Below are 23,945 nucleotides of genomic sequence, written 5' to 3' on the forward strand. Positions count from 1 at the left end.
TCACCTCTTGGTCATTCATGTCCCAGTATGGGCGCTCCCCATAACTCATCACTTCCCACATTAGGATCCCAAAACTCCAGACATCACTGGCTGTTGTGAAATTTCCATGAGTTAGGACCTCAGGAGCTGCCCAGCGGAGTGGAGGTTGTGAACCCTGGAGGGAAATAGAGGGAGACACTGGAATTTTGGAAATCTTCAATTAGTGTCCTTGGTTCTTGGGTCTTTACTCAGTTATACCTTCCAAGGATTTTTTATTATCCCTCCCCAAATCTCCCAGTATCATTCCTCAATGCTAGCTCCCATCTTCTTCCACCCTTGGTGGCCATATGTATCACTCAATCCTTATGAACCCAAGAGACCCTCAACACACCGGATGGTAAACTTTTCCCAATTTCTGTTCATCGACTGCTGACCCATCTTTAAAATGATGGTTTCCTGAGGATATGATCTCTTACCTGGCTGCTGTGACTCAGATAGTTGTGGCCATGACTAAGGTGGGCCACTTTGCACACCAGGTGGCCATTGACCAGTACACTATGGGCCGTCAAAGCCCTGTGTACAAAGCCACAACTAGACAGGTACTGCATGGCTGCCGCCACTCCCCGCTGCATAGCCACAAGCTGCAGATTACTGAACTGGCCCTCTTGTTGCTAAAGAGTAAAGAGCAGAGGTCAGCTATAGGGCAGAGGAAAGAAATAAAAAGCTACTAACCCAGAAGTCTGATGATATTAGGGGTTGAGATTAGAAAACTGCCTACAGGAGATAGGCAATTCAGAAACCAAGGAGAGAGGGGGAGAAGTAGCCAAAAAGTTGTAATTATCTCTCCCACGACAATTGGGGGACCTACCCATCCTAGTCCCCAAGGCCCTTCTTCCTTCCCTCTAGATTCTACTGACCCTGAGAAAACTGTCCAGTGGGCCATTTTCCATAAGTTCAGTTAGCACCATGAGTGGTTGACTCTTGGTAACTACACCCTCAAGACGAAGGACATTAGGATGATGGAACTGGCCCAGTACTGCAGCCCTGCCCAGGAAGGCACCACGCTGGCTTTCTACTCCACTGGCCCATAGAGTATGAATGGCAACAGCCTGCTCCCGTCGTCCTCGGGGCTGCAGCCAGCCTCTGCACACCTCACCAAAGGAGCCTGAGTGGAAAATGAGCAAGTAAGTTAGGTTGTACCAGATTTGCATGGGGGAAAAAGATAAGGAATGACTTTAGAAAGACAATCATTGGGTGTTTAATCATATTAGAAGAAGGGCTTGGTAACATATGAACTCACTGAGGGAGGGGAGAATCTTAGGAAGGTCAGGTCAGTCCTGCCATTCCTTTCAGTTCTTTTGATACCTGGTCCAATGACCTCCTCAATCTTGACATAGGCTGGATCCACCTCCCTGGTGAACTCTCTGATGACTTGGCTAGGGTCTTCATATGTGGATGGGTCAATGTAGTACTTCACTCCAAGTCCTGCAGTTTGGGGTTCATGGTTAAGGCCCACCCATCTCAAAACTGTAACACCATAAAACTTTCGATATTGGAGTCATGGGATAGTTACATTGAAAGTGCAACTCCAATGACTAGCACAATGTCTGGTTCTTAATAAATAGATATTGAGTCATTGATCATAAGATTTTGAGCTGGAAGAGACCTTAGAAGCAACTAATCTTGCCCCTTTATTTTACAGATGAGGAAACTGAGACAGAGAAGTTAATTTGCCCAGGGTCATGTAGATAGTAAGATCCTATCATGAACCCCATCACCACAAACCTCTCCCTTTCCCAATTCCAACCAGTCCCTTTCCCAACTCCGTTTCATACCACTGGGGCTGGTGTACTGTTGCAGTGGTTCCGTGTAGCCTGTCCGTTGACGTTTCCTGTGGACACAGACTAAGAAACTTGTAGTATTTCTTTACTTCCAATGTCCTACCCTTCCCTGGCTACTTTGTCAACAGTTAGCTGTATAAGGGGCAGTTCTGTGACTAGGGATTCCCACATTTCCACCCACCTCCACAAACTTTTCTTACATCTTAGGGAAGAGTTTAAGGGAAAAGAGGAGCTGTATCATTGCACCCCTTGGGGTAAGGGAAGGGAGTATATTTGGGATGCTCTGGATCCAGAGTTGTGCAGGAGTTAAGGGGTGGGGAGTTCAGATGAAGGGGAAAGGGAGAGTCATCACCTCTGGAAGACGAAGGCAAAGATGGTGATGGCTGCCAGCACGAGGAAGGCCAAAGCACCCAGGGCAGAACCAACTACCAATGGGAGCCTCTCCGGGATCAGGTGGGACAACTCACCTGAGAGAAACACACCCAAGGATGACCCAGTAGCATCCACTACACACCCAATAATATGGACCCACATCCCCTGAGTCACCAAGTCAAAGTCACACCCAACAACTCTGGAAAACACATAAACTAGGGGAGGTCACACATGTCCAGATTCAGATATCAGGGTGACATGAATCCATTTATGCATGGATCCATAATGACCTAATCAAGAGGATGCAAGAGTTGTCCTATTTCCCCAGTAGAGCCTTACCACCTCTCTCATCAAGGGGATGGACCAAAATTCTCTAAAGCCTTTCCTTCCCTAATCCCCCCACCTCATATTTCATGTTCCCTTCACCTTGGGGGAGAGTCTGGAAATAGACTTTGCCCCCATAGGGGCCATGACCGGCTGCACTCCGGGCCCGAACTTGGAAGCCGTAGACATGACCAGGGCTCAGTTCAGATACAGTGGCTGTGTTGGTCTCACTGGTCAGTATGGAGAAATGGGCCTCATCTTCTGTCTGGAAACAATAGTCACTCTTAGTCTGAGATCAACCTGGCCTTAGAGCTAAACTCAATTTAGGGACAACAGACACTGTGATAGCCCAGTACATCCCATCCAACAAAGGTTTAACTGGATTCCCAACCTCTCTTTTCCTCTGAACAGCCTAATTCTCCCTGACCCCCCCCCCCTTCTCCCATCTCTTCTTACTGGTCTCTCTGCTCTATTTCTATTTGTCCCTTTCCTTCCTACCCACCTGATCATAGTACCGGAGCTGATAGTCCAGGATGCGTCCATGCCGTTGATCAGGCTGTGGCCAGGACACAGTGATGCTGTCAGATGCCCGGCTCACCTGGTGCAGCAGAGGAACTGCCGGGGGGACTAGGGGGAGGGTGAATCACTCAGGGGATGGCTGGGGGGACTAGGGAGAGTGGATTCCTTCAGGAGACTTGGGCTTATGTGGACTAACGGATGACTGAGAAAGTAAGAATGCTACTCAGGGGATGATATGGGAAAAGGAGCCTCAAGACTGTCGATGACCCTTTCCTCCTCTTCCCTCCACATACTCTCTCTCATCTCCAGTTTAGTTATGACCTTTTGCTCTTATAACCCAGACCTTTGTTTTATTAACAGTGATAAACTACATTTAGACTCTACATTAAGGTTTATGAAATATTCTTACAACACCTTTGTGAGATAGGTAATACAAGTCCATTATTATGCCCAGTTTTCAATAGGTGAGGAAAATGAAGGATAGAAAGGTTTTGCCCCAGATAACAGAGCTAGTTAAGTGGTAGAGCTAAGATTTGAATTTAGGTTCTTTTGATTCCAAATCCCTGCTTTTTCCCACCTTGTAACCAGTACCTGTAATTTTCCAATTTCTCTTTGGAGTTAGAGCAAAATCTTGAAAGTGTGAGGAGGTAGGAAATAACCATGACTTAGTACCAAGTAACTCATACAAAGTCAAGTTCCCAGGGGTAGGCAACACTAACAACTAGAATCCTCCAGAGTCTAAGGAAGAGGTTTGGTGATCTCACAAATGGGGAGATTAAGGGAGAGGAATCACCTCTAGGTTGGGGGAAAGGATGGGGTGAATGAAGGTGATAGGTCGGAGGAACTAGTAGGAAAAGGAGTGGGAAGGAAAGATTATTGAGAATGGTAAAATTTAGGGAAGAAGGGAGGGTAGGAGGTCAGAGAAGGGTCTCACCTTCATGGATAATGCTGACATTGATGGATGAGGTCTTTGGAGACTCAAAGCTGAGCTCTGATACTCCATTGAGAGACTGCACCTCCAGGATATAGGGCACATGGGCCTGTAGCCCTCCCACCAGAACTCGACTTTCTGTTAGGCCTTGCTGGCGAGGGTCAAAGTACACCTCATCTCCACAGTGGTGACAAAGCCCCACTCTCAGGACCATGTAGGCCTCCACACTGCTTGCACATGATGTTGAATCGCACATCCCCTCGACCACCCAAATCTTGGGGCAGTCGCCAATACAGCATCAGAGATGAGCCCTGTACTTCAAACCAAAGGTCTCGGGGTGCTGATGGAGGCCCTAGGAGATACACAGAACAGGGCTTGTGGAAGCAGTAGAGGATTTGGAGGCTAGGCTGGGGTGGGGGGGAAACAGATTTGAAGGTGTCCAAGTGGCATAGGTAGAATTCAGGGAAAGAATGAAATTGGATATAATCAAAGAGAAAGGAGTAGATGTGGGGGGTTATGGTATCAAAACAGTGTAAAGAAGCCCAATGACAAAGTGAGAGAGAGGCAGGGATGGGAAGTTGGGAGGACAGGGTGAGTGGATAATAAGGGACAACTCTTCCTCCCTCCCTCCCTCCCTCCCTCCCTCCCTCCCTCCCTCCCTCCCTCCCTCCCTTCCTTCCTTCCTTCCTTCCTTCCTTCCTTCCTTCCTTCCTTCTTTCTTTTCTTTCTTTTCTTTCCTTCTTCCTTTCTTCTTTTTTTTGGGGGGGGAATTTGCAAGACAATGGGGTTAAGTGACTTGCCCAAGGTCACACAGTTAAGTAAGTATTAAGTATTAAGGAGGCAGGATTTGAACTCAGGTGTTACTGATTCTAGGGCTGGTATTCTATCCACTAAGCCATCTAGTTGCCATCCAGCTGCCACCTTCTTTCCTTCCTTCCCTTCCTATCCTTTTGTCTTCTCTCCCTCTTTCTTCCTTTCCTTTCTTCTTTCCTCCCTTCCTTCCTTTCCTTCTTTCTCTTTTCCTTCCTTCCTTCCTTCCTTCCTTCCTTCCTTCCTTCCTTCCTTCCCTCCTTTCCTTCCTCCCTCCTTCCTTCCTCCTCCCTCCTTTCCTTCCTTCCTCCTTTCCTTCCTTCCTTCCTTCCTTCCTTCCTTCCTTCCTTCCTTCCTTCCTTCCTTCCTTCCTTCCTTCCTTCCTTCCTTCCTTCCTTCCTTCCTTCCTTCCTTCCTTCCTTCCTTCCTTCCTTCCTTCCTTCCTTTCTTTCTTTCTTTCTTTCTTTCTTTCTTTCTTTCTTTCTTTCTTTCTTTCTTCCTTTCTTTCCTTCTTTCTTTTTCTTTCTTTCCTCTCTCTTTGTTTCCTTTCCCCCATTCTCTCTTCATCCTCTCTTCTCCCCTCCCCTACTATTACCAATTCCCACTTCTATTTACTTCCCTACCCCTCCCCTCAATGATAAATGACTTACCAGTGCAGGGAGCTTCAGGGGGGTCAGAGCTGGACCGGTAGAAGCCACCAAGACAGGGACACACTGATGCACCAGACATGGGAGTGTGGCTTCGGGAGGGGCAGGGTGTACAAGAGGTGCTCCCAGCCACAGCCTTAAAGGAGCCCATGGGGCAGGCTGGGGTGAGACAGAAAAGACAGTGAAGGCATTTTACCCACTTTCTCTACCCTCTTCACTTCTCCCATAGCTACCCTCTCACCTTTTTGCCCCACACAATCTCTTATAGTTGGGAAAAATGCTTCTCCTGTGCTTCTTCCCTTCCAACTCAATCATATACCCAACCCTTCAAACTAGTAGAGTGTTTCACCATCCCTGAAGCCCACAGTTAATGGGAAGGGCCACAGAAAGAACCTAGGTATCCTATTACCTATCCCTATGAGATTCCTGCTGTTCTTGACCCCTCACTACTTCCCTATGTCTCCTTGGCCTCCCCAGACTGCTTCCTCCAAGCCACAGTGCTCAATCCCCTCTTCCAGTCTCCCCAGTTATTACCATTTGTTCTTATTTATGTTCTTTAAGCCTTGCAAAAATGTCTTGCAAATACTACCTCATCAACCTCTCAATAATCCCATGAGTTAAAACAAGTATCATTAATTCCATTTTGCAAATGAGAAAACAGATTCTCAGCGTAGTTAAATGGCATCCTCAAGATTGCAGAAATATTAGGTTGCAAGTTCCTCCATCTTTAAGTTTATTGCTCTTTTCACTACACTATCATCCCAGTCACACCCTTTCCTTCTTTCTGGCCCTGTATTCCAGGGAATTCTCTACCAAACATTACAGAAGGAAAAAGCGAGGTATGTGAACCTACACCAATAGGGTACAAACTAAAGACAAAAACCAACAAAGTTTGGACAGTCTGGTGTCTATCTTCCCTTAGTCTTACATTCTTCAAACAACAGCAGTACCCATCTTTGTCTCTCCACAGTTTTGAAGTACTGAAATGGGTCTGTGGGAGGTCTTCAAGAACAAAATTTCAGGTGGTGGGTGAAGGTAATATTGGAATGGAATTCAGGGAAAATAGATCAAAATGGGAGACTCAGAGGAACTTGTCCTATCTCTTGGGGACCAGAACTTTATAGAATATGGAAGGTTTTTTGTTTGCTTTTTTGGGGGGGCCAGTGTTGATGCTAAATCTGAAGATCTCATGTAGGCCAAATAATTCTAGGCATTTGTTCAATCATGGAGAAGGGGATTATGTCTTACCTTGGCAGACTCTGTCGCCATATGCAGGTTGGTACCCAGGGCTACAATGACAACTTCCCACAGCTACCATCCATTCGCCTTCACCATTACAATGAAGTCTTGGAGGGCTGCTCCCCACTCCATCATCCTCTGGCTCAGCTTGTGCCACACAGGTGCCTACTGCCTCCACCAGGGAAGCCCCTCCTGTCCCACTGGCTTGTGTTTTAGGAAAGGAAGCAAAGCCCTGAAGCACAGCAGGACAGGAATAGGCAAATATCTTCACAACTACGAGGGCAAGGCAGGCCCCTGTGTCCTGGAAGGCCACATAGAAGCCCCTTTGGGTCAATGGCCCAAAGCTCCTCTCCTTGACATTGAGCTGAAGCCCAGCCCCACCTGCCCAAGAGGAGGAAGAGGCAGAAGCAGGGAAGCTTTCATCAGCAGCAATCGTGTCCACCTTGATCCAAGGCCCAAGGTGCCAGTCTGATCCAGGACTGGGGTCATCAGGTTCTTCTGCCTGGCGGTAGTAGAGGGTGAAGGTCTCACGGCAGGCACCTCCACCCACTCCCAGGCTGGTGCATGCCCTCACAGAGAAGTGGAGTCGGATATGTGCCCGATGGGCCCCTTGCCGATCCACAAAATGGGTCTGCAGCCAGTTGTCCTGCCCAAGACCTAGACCCTCTGCCACATGGCATGCCTCAAATGTACGAGTTAGGCGCTGCTGATTGTCCAGGACACTGACCTCATCCCACTGAAAGGAAAGTGGCAAAGGGTAGAATAGGGCACTTTAGCCTTCTATCATTTCTCGTAGAAAATGAAAACAGCTTGAAGTATGCTCAGGTCAGAGCTTTGAATACTCAAATTCATCAGTATTGAAATCAAGAGAGGAGGGGACATAGCTAGTTCATTCTTTCATTAAATTCATTTTTTTTTCATCCTGCTCATTGGAGTTATCCCCCTAACCTTTTTCCCAGAGGACATGGTTCTAAATCTCTAATCTCCTCAGACCCCATGAGATCTGCAGGAGAAAGATCTTTAGAATAAACTGGAGATGTGGTGGAATTGGGAAGATGGACCATGTGGGTAAAAGGGTTAGAGGGAAGCACTTACCCCTCCTGGTGGGTAGGAGGGCCAACCAATCTCAGATGTCTCTCCGGTAGTGTCCAGCAACACCTCTGTCCAAAGATAAGCAGTCATAAAGCTTCTATTCTCCCTTTTTCCCCAGCATGGCATATCACATCCCATTCCAGCTAGAGATCATCATTCCCACTCATAACATATTGAAGGATAAATTAATATCCTTCTGAGGGATGATATCATGAAGGCCCACAAAACGTATAAACTGATTTGTCCTTTACATGAACCTCACCATCTGTGCTAGTCCTTGAACTCCAGGAACTAGCCATTCTTGGACCATGTGAAACTCTGAGGGACTGGCTATCTGCTCAGAGCCTAACTATTTCAATACAAGAATGTTTTGCTCCAGATAGTGGTGTTTCATGCTAAATTCCTGAGAACACATCCTTAATAATTCATATCAATTAATTGAACCTTATCCCGGTTCCCTGGCAGAATGCGTTCTTTGTCTAAGACCCTACAAAAATCCCCAGCTAAGCTCCCCCTCTTCAGAATCTCACCCATGGAAAGGACGCTTTGCCTGGGGCTACTTTCCCATTGGGGACTCAATGGCTGACACTTGGGATTCCCCAGCCACTGATATCGAGTTGGTGCTTCCCCCAAATTGGTGATGTTTTCTTTATCTTTTTCTAGTATATTGATAGTTATATTAATCATTTTACTTACTATATTAGTATTGCTTTTCTGTTTCTGTTGTACATTTAAGAAAGTATCTATTCCTTGTTTCTGTATATGATTTTTGTTATTAAACATCTCTCTAAGCAAGTGTTTGGCATCTTATTTTGTGGGTGTAAAATACCAAACTATTCTTAATCCTACACACATACACACACACACACACACACACACACACACACACACACACATATAAAATTTCTTCCTTCTTCCTAGATTTCTTCAATGTCTTCATTTTCTTTTAAACAGATATATTCAACCCTCTGCCCTTGGGCCATTAGCAACCCTCAAATCTTATTAATGTGGCATTATTATATTATATAGATTATATTCCTTGGTAATATGGTTACATTGTAGTCATGAAGAAATATTAAATTCTGTATAAAACCTTGACAAATTTTGTTGGATGATGCAGCCTAGAGAGCTAAAAGGTTGAACACTCATGTTTTAAAATATCCCCTTATTCCTCTTTCCTACTCTATAAGCACCAACTCTTCCTCCTATTATCTTTGGGGAGGAGAGAGGAATTATCCCTCTATCCTTTGCTCATTTCTCTTACCTTCATGGGCTAAAGCTGGCGTTATAAGGAAAAGGATCCAGATCCACACCATATCCCCCACTTTGTTTCCAGGTTGAGTGGCCCCTTTAATTGTCATGGGGTATCTTCAGGTTTTTCACCATTGTCTTAGCCAACATCTCTGCTTCCAGGTGGTACTGTTACTCCCTCAGATCTAGGTGGTCTCTTATCCAGGTTCTCTCCCTAAAAGAAGACACACAGAAGGGGAAAAGAAGGGAAGAGAATGCTATAATTATCTGATCTCAATCACAACATAGTGAAATATTATACCAAGGCTCAATATGTTTCCAAGTTTACTTAGGGTCTTAAAAGGGAGTGAACTTACTTTCTTTTGCCAAAGTGAATTCACCTAAACTGGACAAAAATTGGGACTTGCCTCCTTTTTCCTCGATCTTTCTCTTGGTTTAGACCCAAGGTTTATTTTGCCCTATTTCTATGCCTTCGTTTCTTTCTACTCGGTGACATGGAATAAACCTTCTGATCCCATCCCTACTTTTCTAGGGCATAGGGGTGGGATCTCAGTTGATTTCATGCTCATCTGGAAGGAGATATTTTTTCTGACTCTGCCTCTTTGTTGATTTTGACTTTCTTCTTCCCCCACCCCCAACCATCTTTTGAAACCTAGAAGCTCCTTAGCAAGTAAGGGCGCCCGAGTATGGAACTGCCCCCAGTCATTCCTTACTAGGGACACAAAGGGGCCTCTTTCTTTGCTGTCAGACCTGGCAGGCTAAAATGTTTCAGAGAAGCAGTGAAGCAGGAGGGAGGGAGGAATGAAAGACTCTGGGGCATGATGGAAGAGGGGAAGTCATGAACAGAAGTAAGGAGGAGGGGAGGGAGGAGAGACCATGTCGTGCCAAAGCCTACAATGGATTGGAAAAGAAATAGAGATATAAAAATCCCCAAGGGGTGAGGGTGGAGAAAAAAATGAAGATTTCTGGGAAAACAGCGTTTTTATGGCTTCTCTTTTTCATTGAAAAATGTTGAATTTTTTTTAAAGTAATAAGTAAATATTTTAGGAAAAGGTGTTCCTATATTGCTCCCTATTTCTTCCTCTCCTCAATTATTCCTCAAACCTATACAATAGAATAATAACTAGTATATAAATATATACTACTTAAAGTTTGCAAAATTCTTTATCCATTATTAGCTCATTTAATTCACATAACAATCTCGAAAGTAGGTGTTATTATTATCTCCACTTTAGAGATGAAGAAATTGAGACTGAGCAAGGTTAAATGACTTGTCTAGGTCATGAAGGGAGGGAAGATTTGAACTCATCTTCCTGTTTCCACATCTAACAATATCCACTGCACCAGGTAGCTGCTTTTAGGACAAGTATGTACAACAATCTGCTGTATCAGGTTTTTAAACAGGGAAGACAAGTAATTACAATTTGACCTTTCATTGGAAGAGAAGGATTATCTGGAAACCTTCACCATTTAAGAAAGAAAAATTTAGTATATTCTTTGCTTGCAAGGCTTCCTCTTGTGGACTTTTGCTTGGGCAGTTGGTAGCTAACTGCTTGTTCTACATACCAAAAACATCCCCAAATGAAAAAGAACCTATTTGTATAAAAGTTGTTTTTTTTAAGGCAGCTCTTTTTGTGGTGGCTAAGAATTGAAAATCAAAGGGATGCCCATCAATTGGAGAATGACTGAACAAGTTATGATATATGAATGTTCTGGAATACTATTGTGCTATAAGAAATGACAAACAGGATGATTTCAGAAAAACCTAGAAACACTGATATAAATTGATGCATAGTGAAGTGAACAGAACCAGGAGAACATTGTACACAGTTAGCAACAATATTGATTGATGAAGAACTGTGAATTAGAATTAGCTATTCTCAGTAATACAATGAACCAAGACAATCCCAAAGGACTAATGATTAAGCATACCTTCTGTTTCCAGAGAAAGATCTGATGTTAGCTTAAAACAGACTGAAGGATGTTATTTTTAACATGTGATTTTTTTAACTTTCATTCTTTCATTTTTATTTCTTTTATTCAAGTTTTCTTGCACAAAATGACTCTTACAGAAATGTTTTACATAATTGCACTTGTATAATCTATATCTAATTGCTTATCATCTCAGGAAGAGGGAAAGGAAGGGATAGAATTTAGAACTCAAAACTTTAAATAAAAATGTTTAAAAATGGGGGGGGAGAAAATTGGAAAATATATTATTGTCTTCCTAATCAGGTCTCAAGAGGATAAGAATGGAATGAATGTAAGAAGAAGCCAATTATTTCTGGAGAATTTAGAAATCTGGAATTCACTATTCTATTATTTGAGAGGCTCAGGGAGAAATGAGAAAACATGTTAGGTTCAAGATATGATTGACTTTGCTGGTCCTATTTTCTTTAGCCTATAATGAAGCTCAAAAAAGTATGTATTTTTTTTTGTTTTTGGAGAGGCAATGGGAGTTAAGTGACTTTCCTAGGATCACAGAGATACTGTGTCAAATATCTGAGGCCAGATTTGAACTTATGAATCCAGGACCTTTGGTCCATCCACTGGGTCACTAACCAACACACACACACACACACACACACACACACACACACACAAACACACATAAGTTTGCATCTTAATCAAAGTTTTCCTACTGATCTGAATAAAACATATCAAATTATATTTTAAGTATATTTTTTTATCAGTTTACACAACCTGTGTCAAACATACTTGATCTGCTTATTTGAGATTTATATGATGAAATCACTTACCAGCCTGAGCAATGAAGTGAATTTGGTTGCATAAGTATTGGCAGCTAGGTGGTGCTATCATGGTGCAGTCAAGAAATCTCATCTTCCTAAGTTCAAATCTGGGCTCAGACATTTACTAACTGTGTGATCCTGGGCAAATCACTTTATCCCAGTTTGCATCAACTTCCTCAAATATAAAATTAACTGGAGAAGGAAATGGCAAACTATTCTAGTATTTTTATTAAGAAAATCCCAACATGGGGTGGGGCGGGGAGTGTGGGGTGTGATGGAGAGTTGTACAAAATTTAAAAATTACTGGATAAGAAGAATGGCAAACTGTTTATAGTTAACTGTGAGGAAGGAATTACCACAAACATATCTCTACACACTGTAGTTTAAAAGTTACTAAGCTACATTATTATTCCTGCCTCCAAGCAAATGGGGACTTAATCTGAGAGGATGAGTTTCTCTGCAAATTATTCTGAAGACAGGAAAATATGATTTGCAAATATTGTCAGATTAAAGATGCACTTTTCAAAGGCTACTAATATCATTAGACACTGTTTCATTGGACCATTAAAAATTTGGTTAGCTTAAAGGAAGACCATGATGAAGAAAATGGAGTCATTCTTTCCAGTGTTCTTGGCCCAGAGGTGTTACTGTGGCTTCTTAATACCAGCAGCATCACAATAGGCTTTTCCATCACCATCCTTAGAAAAAATTGCAATCAATTAAGAGACTGACTTCATTCATAAAGAAAATGGCATCTGTTAAACCAGAGAGAAAATGAATTAATCTTTCCCAAGAGCAACCTTTTATTCTACAACAGATAATGTGAATCATGTAAATATATTCCAGCAAGGAGTTTGTAAGTGACCACCATTCCATACATCCAGTAATCCTTCCAGAGACTAAATGTGAACAGATAATGACATTTATGGAAGAAAGAATCAAAGGATCAGTGAAGTACCATGCCTATGTGTACTTACAGAAGGATGGGCACAGGTACAGGAAAAGGAATTATAAACTACAGAAAGAGAACAGATAACATTACTGAGTGCATCAACTGTAAAATAAGCAAGGCTTGGCATAAGACTGGGAGTGGTAGTGTATTTTCTTTGCTGACTGGCTATGCAAATAAATGTGAAAGCATCATGGGAGATTGAGATGGATAAATACTGATGTTACTGTAATAGGATGTACATCCCATGGCCTAAACTTGCTTTGTACTGACGTCATGAAATTGGACAGTCTCCAGAAGAGCTACAGAAGTGCAAATGAATTTAGTTACAAAGCAAATCAAAGCTGCTCCTATGGCAGCTGCTGTCTTCAAGAAGGAGCAAGAGGGAAAGAATGCAAAGAACAAAATAGGGATGCAGAAGCCTGAAAAGGGAGGGCTATCCTTTGTGAGTGCTGGCATTGGTGTGTATCGGGACTGAATTATTCTGAATTTGAAGTGATAGAGGTTGTTCTGGTTAGAATTCACAACCATTGGAATGATCTCTGATGTGGTCTAGTGGAAAGAGCAAGGGCAAGGGTGGGAGTGATGTGATGTGGGTTAGGCATTCTTCACCTTTTTTGTGTTCTTACATCCTTTTGATGGTCTAGTGAAGCCTCTGAATAGAACTCCTTCTCAGAATGTTTTATTTCCTATATTCATAATTGGGGAAAAGGCTAGATTTTACTTAGAGATTAGTGGAAATAATGATATATTTTTTTCTCATTTGCTTCTGGATCCTGGAGGTTAATCCACAGATCCCTTGTAGGTCAATGGACCTCAAGGTAAGAAGTCCTGACCATATAATTCTGCAGGTCCTTTCCCTTTCCAAGTTTTATAGCCCTACATCTTTCTAGTTACCCCCTTTTCCTGATGTGGGGAGGAGATCCCTTATGGGAGAGGAGAAAAGTAAGGTTAGCTAAATATCTAAGAAAAATAGCCCTGAATGTGGAGAATCACAAGTCACAAGGGGGGGTTACCTAATTGGATGAGATTGAATTGGATGAGAATGGGCCTGGGACCAGAGAATCCAGGTTAGCTGTTCTAGTTTTAGATGAGATATGTTTTGAGGGATGAACTGTTCCTCCAAAGGATTTTGATGTGGGCAGAGGTTGTGGCTTCAAGAATGGGGTGTCTCTTCTAAAAGAATCACCAAATTGGCAAGGCAAGAGGGCAATCTGGAACACAGGTAAGTAGAGCCAAGAGCAGATACAGAAGCAGAAGACCAAGGAGCTGAGGAAAGAGGTTACCTGACAAAAGGGAAAAAAAAAAAACTTGGAGAGAAAGGAGGAAGATTGTCATTTGACTGACAGTTCTAGGCATGTGTCTTCTGATTTCCATTCAGACTTTCCTGGTTTAAATCTCTGCTACTGTGCTGAGCTTCCCACTTCATGAGCATCTCTTGGACTTGGGGGCTCCCTGAAAACTCTGGCGACTGATCTAATCTAGTCTATGATTTTGCTTGGATTCCAGTTTGGGCCTTGTCCCTTTTTTAAGTGGTTTTCAGTCTCAATTGGTGATCCACTTAATCAGTGATGTGTGTCAAGCCCAATGTGGGGTTGACAAAGTCCCTATTTTAGTCTCCTTCCCCCAATTCTGGTTGCTTATACAATGGCTAAAACTCTACCACCCTTTAAGATCCCTAGCAGAGAGATGCATCAAATCTGGGAGCAGACTGCTGAGGAAATGGCCACAAGCCAGGGGGCATCTGTCACCCTTTGCAACCAAGCAGATGACTCCAGCAGCAGATGGAGTGGTTGTACTGCTTTCTGGCAAGCCTGTGGATACCCTAAATTCTTCTCCTGGGTGGGTTCCTGACCCTGAGTAAGTTGCTTTCACTTGAATATTATTGGTAGCCCCATCCAGTGTAACTTTTATTGTAAATTCCTTCTCCAAGCAGCACAGATTTCCTAAAAAACAATTTTCTCTCCCTTGGAAAAAAGCCCCTTATTGAAAAATGTGGTGGTGGTGGTGGAAGGGTTCTTCTGAAGTTCGAGGAGACATATAACATTCCCCTTAGATCTCAAATTGCCAGTCAGAATATTTCCTAACTCTATGGACACTGTCAGAACTTGATATAGACCATGTACTCTTAACTTAAGTTGTGTTATGGACCTTTCTCAGAATATTTTTAAATGCAAAAAATAAAATATGTTGTATTACAAAGTATATAAATTATATCAAACTATACTTATCAAAAACAATTTTGGGGTAGCTAGGTGGCTCAGTGGATAGTGCACTGACCCTGGAGTCAGGAGTACCTGAGTTCAAATCCGGCCTCAGACACTTAATAATTACCTAGCTGTGTGGCCTTGGGCAAGCCACTTAACTCCATTGCCTTACAAAACCTAAAAAATAAACCAATTTTAAGATCATAGACCTCTGTTTAAAACAAATGTCCAGTTCTTGGGCAGTTAGGGGGTTGGGGGGGGGATAGGGTGCAGTGAATAGAATGCCAGGCCATGGAGTCAGGAAGACTCATCTTCTTGAGTTTAAATCTGGCCTCAGAAACTTATGAGTCATATGTCTCTGGGCAAGTCACTTCACCCTGTTTATCTCAGTTTCCTCGTCTGTAAAATGAGCAGGATAAGGAAATGGCAAACCTCCAATATCTTTGCTAAGAAAACCTCACATGGGATCATGCAAAGTCAGACATTATTGAAAACAACTGAACAACAACAATTCCAGTCCTAGTGAATCAGTTTTTGGAGATGTTAGCTATACCTACACATTCCAGGTCTTTATACCTGTGTAACTCTGGGCATGTCTCTGGGTCTTGTTTTCTTTATCTGCAAAATGAGGAACCGAGTTCTCAGCAGATGAGAACTAAAGTCACTTTCAACACTAAATCCTCTAGTATATTGAATGAGCCCAGTTGGATATGGTGCTGCTGCACCAAGCCCTGTCTTTGGCTGTAACTAAAATTGAGGCAGATGCCCCCCTCCCAGTATTCTCTAGGACTGCCCACCAGGAGTTTAAAAAATGGCAAAGATTCAGAATAGCCGGTGGAATTTAGGTAATCCAGTCTTAAGTTTCCACCAAGCTTGAAGACTGGGCTACCAGTCACCATGGATAGAAGGATTGTAGTACCAGTCTTTCTACCCATGCTGAGACCAACCAAACTTGCTATCCACACCATGGGACAATCTGTTCCTGATATTTAAGCTCCAACTGCTAGGTCCTTGGCTATTATGGTTTTGAACTCTGATGAATTCAACAGCTACTGTAAACTTAATGGTCTTAGTACAGGCACTGATGTCATAGGATCATATATCTAGTCCTAAAAGGAGCCTCACAGTCTAACCTTTTGGTTAAACAAAGGAAGAAATTGAGGCCCCAGGAGATTTAGTCACTTGCCCAGGAACATTCATTCATTCATTCATTCAACATTTATTAAGTGTGGCCACACAGGTAGTAGCTATCAGAGTAAGGAATTAAACCCATGTCCTCTGATGCCATCATACTATATTATACAGAATAAACAAAACGAAACAAAACAAAAAGGTGGTGACCCACAGTGGTTGAGACTTGCCTGTGGCCCCAGAGGTAGATGCTAGGATTATCACCACAGTTCTTCTACTAGACAAAGCAAGTGTCCTAGAAATCCTCCAATGCTCAAACCTACAAAGTTGATGGGACTTCACTAGGGAAAGAATGTGAAATATTCAAACTGCACATATCTTCTAACTCTCTTTTCTTAATATTGGTTAATGCTGCATAATACAAATCTTGCCTATGATTTGGTTCTGTTTCAGCAGTAGAAGTGTGAGTTGCCCCAGCCAGACTTTGAATTAGAGTTCCTTCCTTCATACAAGAATCATCTTGTTTTGTTCAGTACAGCTGAGGCGGAGAAATGACTCTCATGTAGATATTGTATTTGGGTGATAAATTAACCTCAAGATCTAATTCAGACTGATTGGATCAGTACACTGACTAGATCAGAGACAATAGCACTGTGGGAGTTTTGAGCAAAGAGAAGAAGGAAAGGTCCCCTGTCCCTTCCCTTTCAAAGACCCCATATCAATTGTGAAAAAAAAAAAAGAATAACAATTGACTATAGAGTGCTTAATGCTATAGTGATACAAGATTAACATCACGTACTTTTAATACTCAGTCTTATATGAGTTAGCAGAGATGATTATATCCTTCAAGATTCATATAACTTGGTTTAGATATAAAAAGCAGATGAATGGAAGATGATTCTCTAAAGCTTGAATAGTTCTGCATAAATAACAGTCTTTGCCTTATAAATTAGTTCAAAATCTATTAAATCAAGGAAAGGTATCTCACCACAATGACAACCTCATCCATTCCCAATGCCCTTCCCAATACAATGAAACTATGTTTGAACCTTCTTCTGGGTCCATGTTAGAACCATTTCTTTACCAAGGGGAAGAAAAGTTAACTTGAGATGGAGAACACACATAGTTGGGGTTTTTTTTTGTTTTTTTGTAAGGTGATGGGGTTAAGTGACTTGTCCAAGGTCTCATAGATAAGTAATTTTTTTTTTTTTAGGATTTTGCAAGGCAAATGGGTTTAAGTGGCTTGCCCAAGGCCACACAGCTAGGTAATTATTAAGAGTCTTGAGGCTGGGATTTGAACTCAGGTACTCCTGACTCCAGGGCCAGTGCTCTATCCACTGCTCCACCTAGCTGCCCCTCACATAGTTTTTTTAAGGGAGCATAATGGATAAGAAAAATCTACATGGAAATATCCAGGGTGATATTTCAATTGCTGCCTCCATATTGATAATATACTTGCAAAGTTTTCTCAACTTATAATGGCTCTTAACTCTTATTATATCATAGACCTCTATGTAATACATCTCAGAATAATGCATAAAAAATACTTAGACTTAGAAAACAAATCTACTGAAATAGTTTTATGCATACATTACACATATATTACAGGTACATAAATATATAATACATATATAATATATGCATATATTACATAAACATTATATATTAATGTATTATATATATGTGTGTGTGTGTGTGTGTGTGTGTGTGTGTGTGTGTGTGTGTGTGTGTGTGTGTGTGTGTGTGTGTGTGTGTATAAAATGTTCATGTACCTCTAAGTTAAGAACTTTTAGGTTAGAGGGAGGGTTGGTGTCTATTCTCGCAGAACCATAGCAGGACAGCCAGGAGACTTGGCATGTGTCCAAATGTGGTCATGAGCTGGCACAAGAGACCAAGAAGGTAGGGTAGACCACACGTATTGTTGAGATAAAAGGTTAGAGCTTTGACAAGGAAGATTATATCATAGAGTTATTTTGCCAACAACTCTTCTTATCATCCTTCCTGTTTTCTAGGCAGATAGTCTCATCTTGATGCTTCCATTCTAGTCTTTGCTTTCCTACTTTCACTTCACCTTTAAGACTGACTATTCCTAAGAGATTTTGTTTCTTTATCAGTCAGTCAATAAGCATTCATTAAATGACTTCTATGGGCCTCTCACTGTGCTAAGCATAGAGGAAACAAAGAAACCCAAAAGACAATCTCTGACCTTGAGGAGTTCACAGGCTATTGGGTCCAGCTTGGTGTCTGTTTTACAACCCAATTGGATTCTGATTTATATCTCCGAAAGAGTGCTTTTGAGGTCCAATAATTTTCTTATTGATCATTATGTATCTCTTACACTCCCTCCATGTACGTTATATAACATGGAAAATTTTAGTAATGGAGTAGTTTTATGAAGTTTTGGGTTATTTTAACCCTATTTTTTTTTTACAAGCTTCTAACACTTTTATCTTGCTGTATTATTTGTGAAGACAGGACTGAAAAGTGAAAGAAGTAGGTGGTGCACTGAAGAGAATGCTAGGCCTGGACTCTGGAAGACCTGGGTTCAAACCTGATAGTTGTTTGTCCCTTTAATCACTGTCTCAGTTTCCATAATTGTAAAATGGCAATAATGATAGCACCTACCTCCCAGAGCTATCTTAAGGATCAAATGAGGTAATATTTGTTAAAGCATTTATCACAGGATCTAGAACATTGCAGATACTTAATAAAGAATTGTTTCCTTCCTCCTTTACTAGATCTCTGCACAGTTCTAAGGGGATAGAAAATTCTTAAAAAACTCTGGGGCTAAGGTTCAGGTGTGTTAACTTAGGAATATAAGATGACAATGCTCTGGGGATAAAGCAAAGGTTCCCAGTCCATCTCTGAGAGTAGGAAGTTAAATACAGACCAGGGAGGTCTGTGGCCTAAGTCTGAATCTTGGCATTCATGACACAGCATGTCAGTAAAGTACAATGGGAGAAACTAATAACATCAGAGGATCAAAGAAAAAGAACTGAAAGGGACTTTTTAAATGATCTTGTCCAAAGGTTCTTAACCTGGGTTCTTGAGCTTGTTTTTTTTTTTAATTTAGTAACTGTATTCCAGTATAATTGGTTTCTGTTGAAATCCTAATATTTCATTTTAAACCTTTAAAGCTATTTTTTTAAGGTTTTTCACAAGGCAATGGGGTTAAGTGGCTTGCCCAAGGCCACACAGCTAGGTAATAATCAAGTGTCTGAGACCAGATTTGAACCCAAGTACTCCTGACTTCGGGGCCAATACTTTATCCACTACGTCACCTAGCCACCCCCTTTAAAACTATTAATCAGAAAAGGGCTCAATTGTCTTCACCAAGCAGCCAAATTATCTATTTAATACATTTAATAATTTGATACATTTAACAATAATTTAATAAATAAATAATAAATAAATAAAAGCCCATGACCCACTTGCAAGAAGTTAAGAATTCCTAGTCTAGACTGATCCTTGTATTTTACAAATGAAGGAACTAAAAATCTAAAAAGTTAAAGTGATTTGTCCACAGTCCATAGTATTAAACAGGAGAGTCAGAATTTGAATTCTGATTCCCTGATTTCAATTTTATTACTCTTTTCTTTCTATCACACACATTTTTGGTCCTTTTTAAAAACCTAGAGGAGGATCTCTACAAGAAGGAGTAAGATTCTTACAATACTCAGAAATGAAAGAGCAATTTACTCAGTGAGACTGACTGCAATCAGCAGCAGAAGAACCTGAAGGTTCCAGGCCAAGCACAGGGCTCTTTTGTTAGACATTTCTTGCCAATTCTTTATCAAACATCAACAGATCTTGATACCCAACATGGGAGCCCTATTTATTGGTACAGAAAAAAGTTAAATAGAAGACTTCATTAAGAAAGCAGAAGATTTTTGGTATCAGCTAATCAAAACAACTACAAATATCTTGTTCCAAGATTCAAAGGCAGAAATATAATTGATGACAAAGCTATTCTTTCCCTAAACTAGGCTGCAAAATAAGCGATTCACCTTTGATTCATTGTTGGAAAGCTATTTTCCACTGGAACATAATAGACAATGTCCTCAGGTGTTTGGTCAAGGAATGTAAGTTGGGATTCTGCCAAGGAAATCACTTCTATAAGATGGTGCCAAGTCCCTTACAGGACAAAAGACCCTGATTTTCCTTTTTCTCTTTCTCTTTCTTTCTTTCTTTCTTTCTTTCTTTCTTTCTTTCTTTCTTTCTTTCTTTCTTTCTTTCTTTTTCTTTCGTGTGTGTTTCAGAATCTTTTGTGATCCATAAAAGACTGTCTTGTGTTTGTAAGTATTTACATCAATTCAAGAAATGTACTGATTTGTGAAGTAGAGGACTTGCCTCAATACAGGCAAATGGTCAGTTTTCAGAAAGCTAGAAAGACACAAAAAAATAGAGCATTAAAAGAAACAGAAAAGAATGATAGTGATGGCCCAGAAAATGAAGCTGATTAGACAGAGTTTTTATTTTTGTTTGTTAGTAGAAGTAAGTCTAATGAGTTCACTTAGTTTTCATCTTACTAAGAATAATGTGATTTTCTATTTCTGTTTGAAATTGTGAAAAATGCTAAATTAATTTTTTAAAAAACTCTTTTTTTGGCTTTACTATATCTATGGTCTCTTTTGTTCTCATGTTTTTACTCTCATAAAATGGTTTTAAAAAATTGAAGACGATATATTCCTTAAAGTTTAGCAGCCTATGGTATCATTTATAATATTTATTAAAATATGTTAAAGTAGATTCCAATATTAAATGTATAATTACTACCCACATTAACTATGTTTAAATTTTACATAGTAAACCTGACAATTTTATGAACAATCCAATTAAAATTAATATGATTTTTTAAAGTTCCCAAAATTACAGTTATGTTAGATTTATAGAAGGTGCTTTAAAGACACTATTTAAGTCTTTTCCAAAATTTTCAAACAAAATTTTTCTTGACCCAAGGTTTTGAAATTTCTGGAAATTTTGAGATTTGGGATGGAGAGGCTGGAGGCACCAAGAGCATGACTAAGAAAATAGTAATCACAGAAATAATAAACAGCACAATAAATAACCTTCATCCTGGAATTTGCTAATGCTCTCTCCCAAGAAGTCAAGATTGTTGCCTTGATAACACTTTGTTTTCTCTCACACTGTCTCCCTGGGTAGGAGGATACAGGGAACAAGAAAGAGCAAAATGGAAGAAGAGAGAGGTTGGGGTATGGATCAGTGACAAAATTGTAAAGGATAGCCAATAAGTCTAAGCTCCCAAGTCATATTTTCACCCTTAGATTGGAATATGGTGATCCAGAAGAGATACTAGGTTAGGAACTGAGTAGAGAAAAGGAGCAGAGAAAGAAATAGATTTCAATCTAGGAACAGCAAATCTGTGACTAGAAACTGGGCAGGGCTTCCCACCTGTTATCCCTGGCATCAGAGTGGGAAGGTCAGCACCAGAGAGTCATTCCTGAGTCTTTCTTTGGAGCTGTTAAACTCTCAGGAAATTCCTATATAATCCCTGATCAGTGCAGCCCTGAAAGCTTGTAGCTTTTAATCTCCACCTTGAAAAACCTCTCTACAATTCTCTTCATCACTCTACATCCCTCCTCCACAACAGCTCATTTTTAGTAGAGGCCCATGGGGAAGAGTCAGTATCACCCAGGTATAAGACTCATACCTAATTGGGGAACTGATAGAGAGTGAAGAAATAAGGATTTGTTTTTCTTTTGTTTGTGTGTTTGGGGGGTGGGGAGTAGAGGCAGGGTAGGACACTGCCCAGTTCTATAATGTTTATTGAGTCTCAGAGTCTGTCCTACAGCGAGTGTTTCTAACAGTATCCTCAGAGCATCTGTAGACATATGCACCTCCCACTCTCTGAATGGGGGGGCGTAGGGGCAGCTCTTGAGATGTGGGGTGTCTCTCTCTCTCTCTCTCTCCAATCTCTTCCAGCTGAGATCACCATAAACTGACTAAGTGGGTGTGGATGTGGGTGTGACAGCATAGGAAAGTGTTGGGGGGCAGTAAATGTTTGTGAACGAAAGCTGGTGTGAGCTCGTCTATGAATGTCTATGATAATGTGTGAATGTGAAGAGAATGAGAGGTGATAAGTCTTGCAGGACATTATGTATGAGGCTGGGTGTATGTGATGGGCTGTCTGTGAGAGCAAGGGAAGGGGTGTGTGTGTGTGTGTGTGTGTGTGTGTGTGTGTGTGTGTATGTGAAAGCATGTGGCTCTGTGGTAGATGAAGGGAACCCCAATGCTTGTGTTGTATGTGTCTCTGGCCATGCATCTGAATTGATGTCTCAGAAGAGTAGCCTTCACAAGCAAAAAATCCTCCCCGCCATCTCCTTTTCCTCATTCAATCTGGATCCACCTGTGTTCTCAGAGGAGCCTGAGCAGATAAAGCAAGTTGAGACCAAAGGAAATAGGGGGAATGTATGGTTTAGTTGCCCCTTCCCCATTTCTGCCCTGGTTTTGCCCCAGTGTTCCTCACTGTTCCTCAGTTTTTCTACTCATTGTTTTGAGACCACCTCACCCTGGACAGAAGAAGACATCAAGGCCTTTTTTGGTCTTACTTTCCTTCCTCTCACCATCCATCCTTAATCCTTGGACATCATAGGTATTTGCCATGTTTCTCCCTGGACATCAAACTGGAGTGTGCCAGACTCCGTCTAACATCAGAATGCCCTCAGTCCTGAGGGCGGGTGCCTCTCAACCTTGACTTGTTCACCACAGACAATCTCCAAACATATCAATACCCATCCCACCTCAATCCCTCTCCCCACATCTCAGACCTGCCCTTACAATCCTCCAGCCTCAGAAGCAGCCCTCCACTCCTCCATTTCCTCCTGAGTCAAATTTCCCCCGAAGGGTGGAACCAGCTGGGTGGGAAAAGACTTAGCCCAGACTTTCTCAGCCTAATAATGCCAGGGCCATTACAACATGAACTGTGCTGCTGGGCTCCTGCCACCTCCCCCAGGGGAAGGCGGGCACAGGGTGCCAGGGTGTTGGGTTGCCAAGGTGGGGTGGGATGAGCCAAGCCAGGAAGAGAGGGGAGTGGAGCTGGGGTGTGGACAAGGCAGAAGACTATAAAGCTTAAGTTTTCAGCTTGTGTTGGGGATGCAGAAGCTAAGAATCAAGTCTGACCTACTCAACCTTCAGGGTTGAAGGAAGGAGGGGACGGGTGGATTGAGTAGGGGGACCACATAGGATGTATGGACGAGATCAACCTCCCCCCAGCACACACACACACACACACACACACACACACACACACACACAACCCTCTACATTTCAACTCAGCCCCCCCATATATACACAAACACTCACATTCACACACACACACCCCCTCTACATTTCACTCGCCCCCCCATACATACACAAACACCCCCCTCTATATTTCACTCAGTCCCCCCATACACACACACACACACACACACACACACAGCCCTCCACATTTAGTTCCACTCAGGAATAGATGTCCTGACTCAGAAGAATGGGGGAGGGGACAGAGGGGGCTCTGGTTACAAGTTCTCAGTCTCCCCCTCTCTGAGGTCCCCGCACCCTGCTTTGGAGTGAGACGGAGGAAGAAGGGGCTGCACCCTGGGAAGCTGAAAGAGGAGGGAAGAATCGGGAGGCTCTTTGGCTGGCGGCGGGGTGGCAACCCTCTGCACAGGTGGCCCCGGCCCTCTCCCTCCTGGCCCTGCAGGGCAGCCACTCCATCTCCAAGCAGAGTCTTTTCTCCCCCTCCACGCCGTGGGCCCTTCCCTTCCCGCCTGGGAGTCCCCAAAGCCCCGGGTACCTGCAGCTCTCCCGGGAGGGCAGGGCGCGGGGTTCCTCCGGGCACTGCCCACGCCCTCCCCCTCGGCTCTGGGGCCGGAGCCCCGTCTTCCCCGAGTCCTCGAGGGGC

The 23,945-nt window shown here is 42.3% G+C and overlaps 1 protein-coding gene across 1 annotated transcript in view; it reads right to left on the reverse strand.

Annotated features, from left to right (window-relative positions):
- LOC141492837 (ephrin type-B receptor 6-like) overlaps window positions 1-23,945 on the reverse strand; it is a 27,177-nt gene extending 3,232 nt beyond the window's left edge. The window contains 15 exon segments of the mRNA XM_074193529.1: window positions 5-154; window positions 456-650; window positions 897-1,144; window positions 1,345-1,464; window positions 1,815-1,870; window positions 2,173-2,287; window positions 2,619-2,781; window positions 3,019-3,143; window positions 3,970-4,160; window positions 4,162-4,318; window positions 5,427-5,582; window positions 6,672-7,398; window positions 7,758-7,822; window positions 9,019-9,219; window positions 23,838-23,945. Coding sequence (XP_074049630.1) covers window positions 5-154; window positions 456-650; window positions 897-1,144; window positions 1,345-1,464; window positions 1,815-1,870; window positions 2,173-2,287; window positions 2,619-2,781; window positions 3,019-3,143; window positions 3,970-4,160; window positions 4,162-4,318; window positions 5,427-5,582; window positions 6,672-7,398; window positions 7,758-7,822; window positions 9,019-9,115 — 2,565 coding nt within the window. The 5' untranslated portion in view covers window positions 9,116-9,219; window positions 23,838-23,945.

This window comes from Macrotis lagotis, chromosome 7 (assembly GCF_037893015.1).
Source record: "Macrotis lagotis isolate mMagLag1 chromosome 7, bilby.v1.9.chrom.fasta, whole genome shotgun sequence".
In the NCBI taxonomy this organism is placed as follows: Eukaryota; Metazoa; Chordata; class Mammalia; order Peramelemorphia; family Peramelidae; genus Macrotis; species Macrotis lagotis.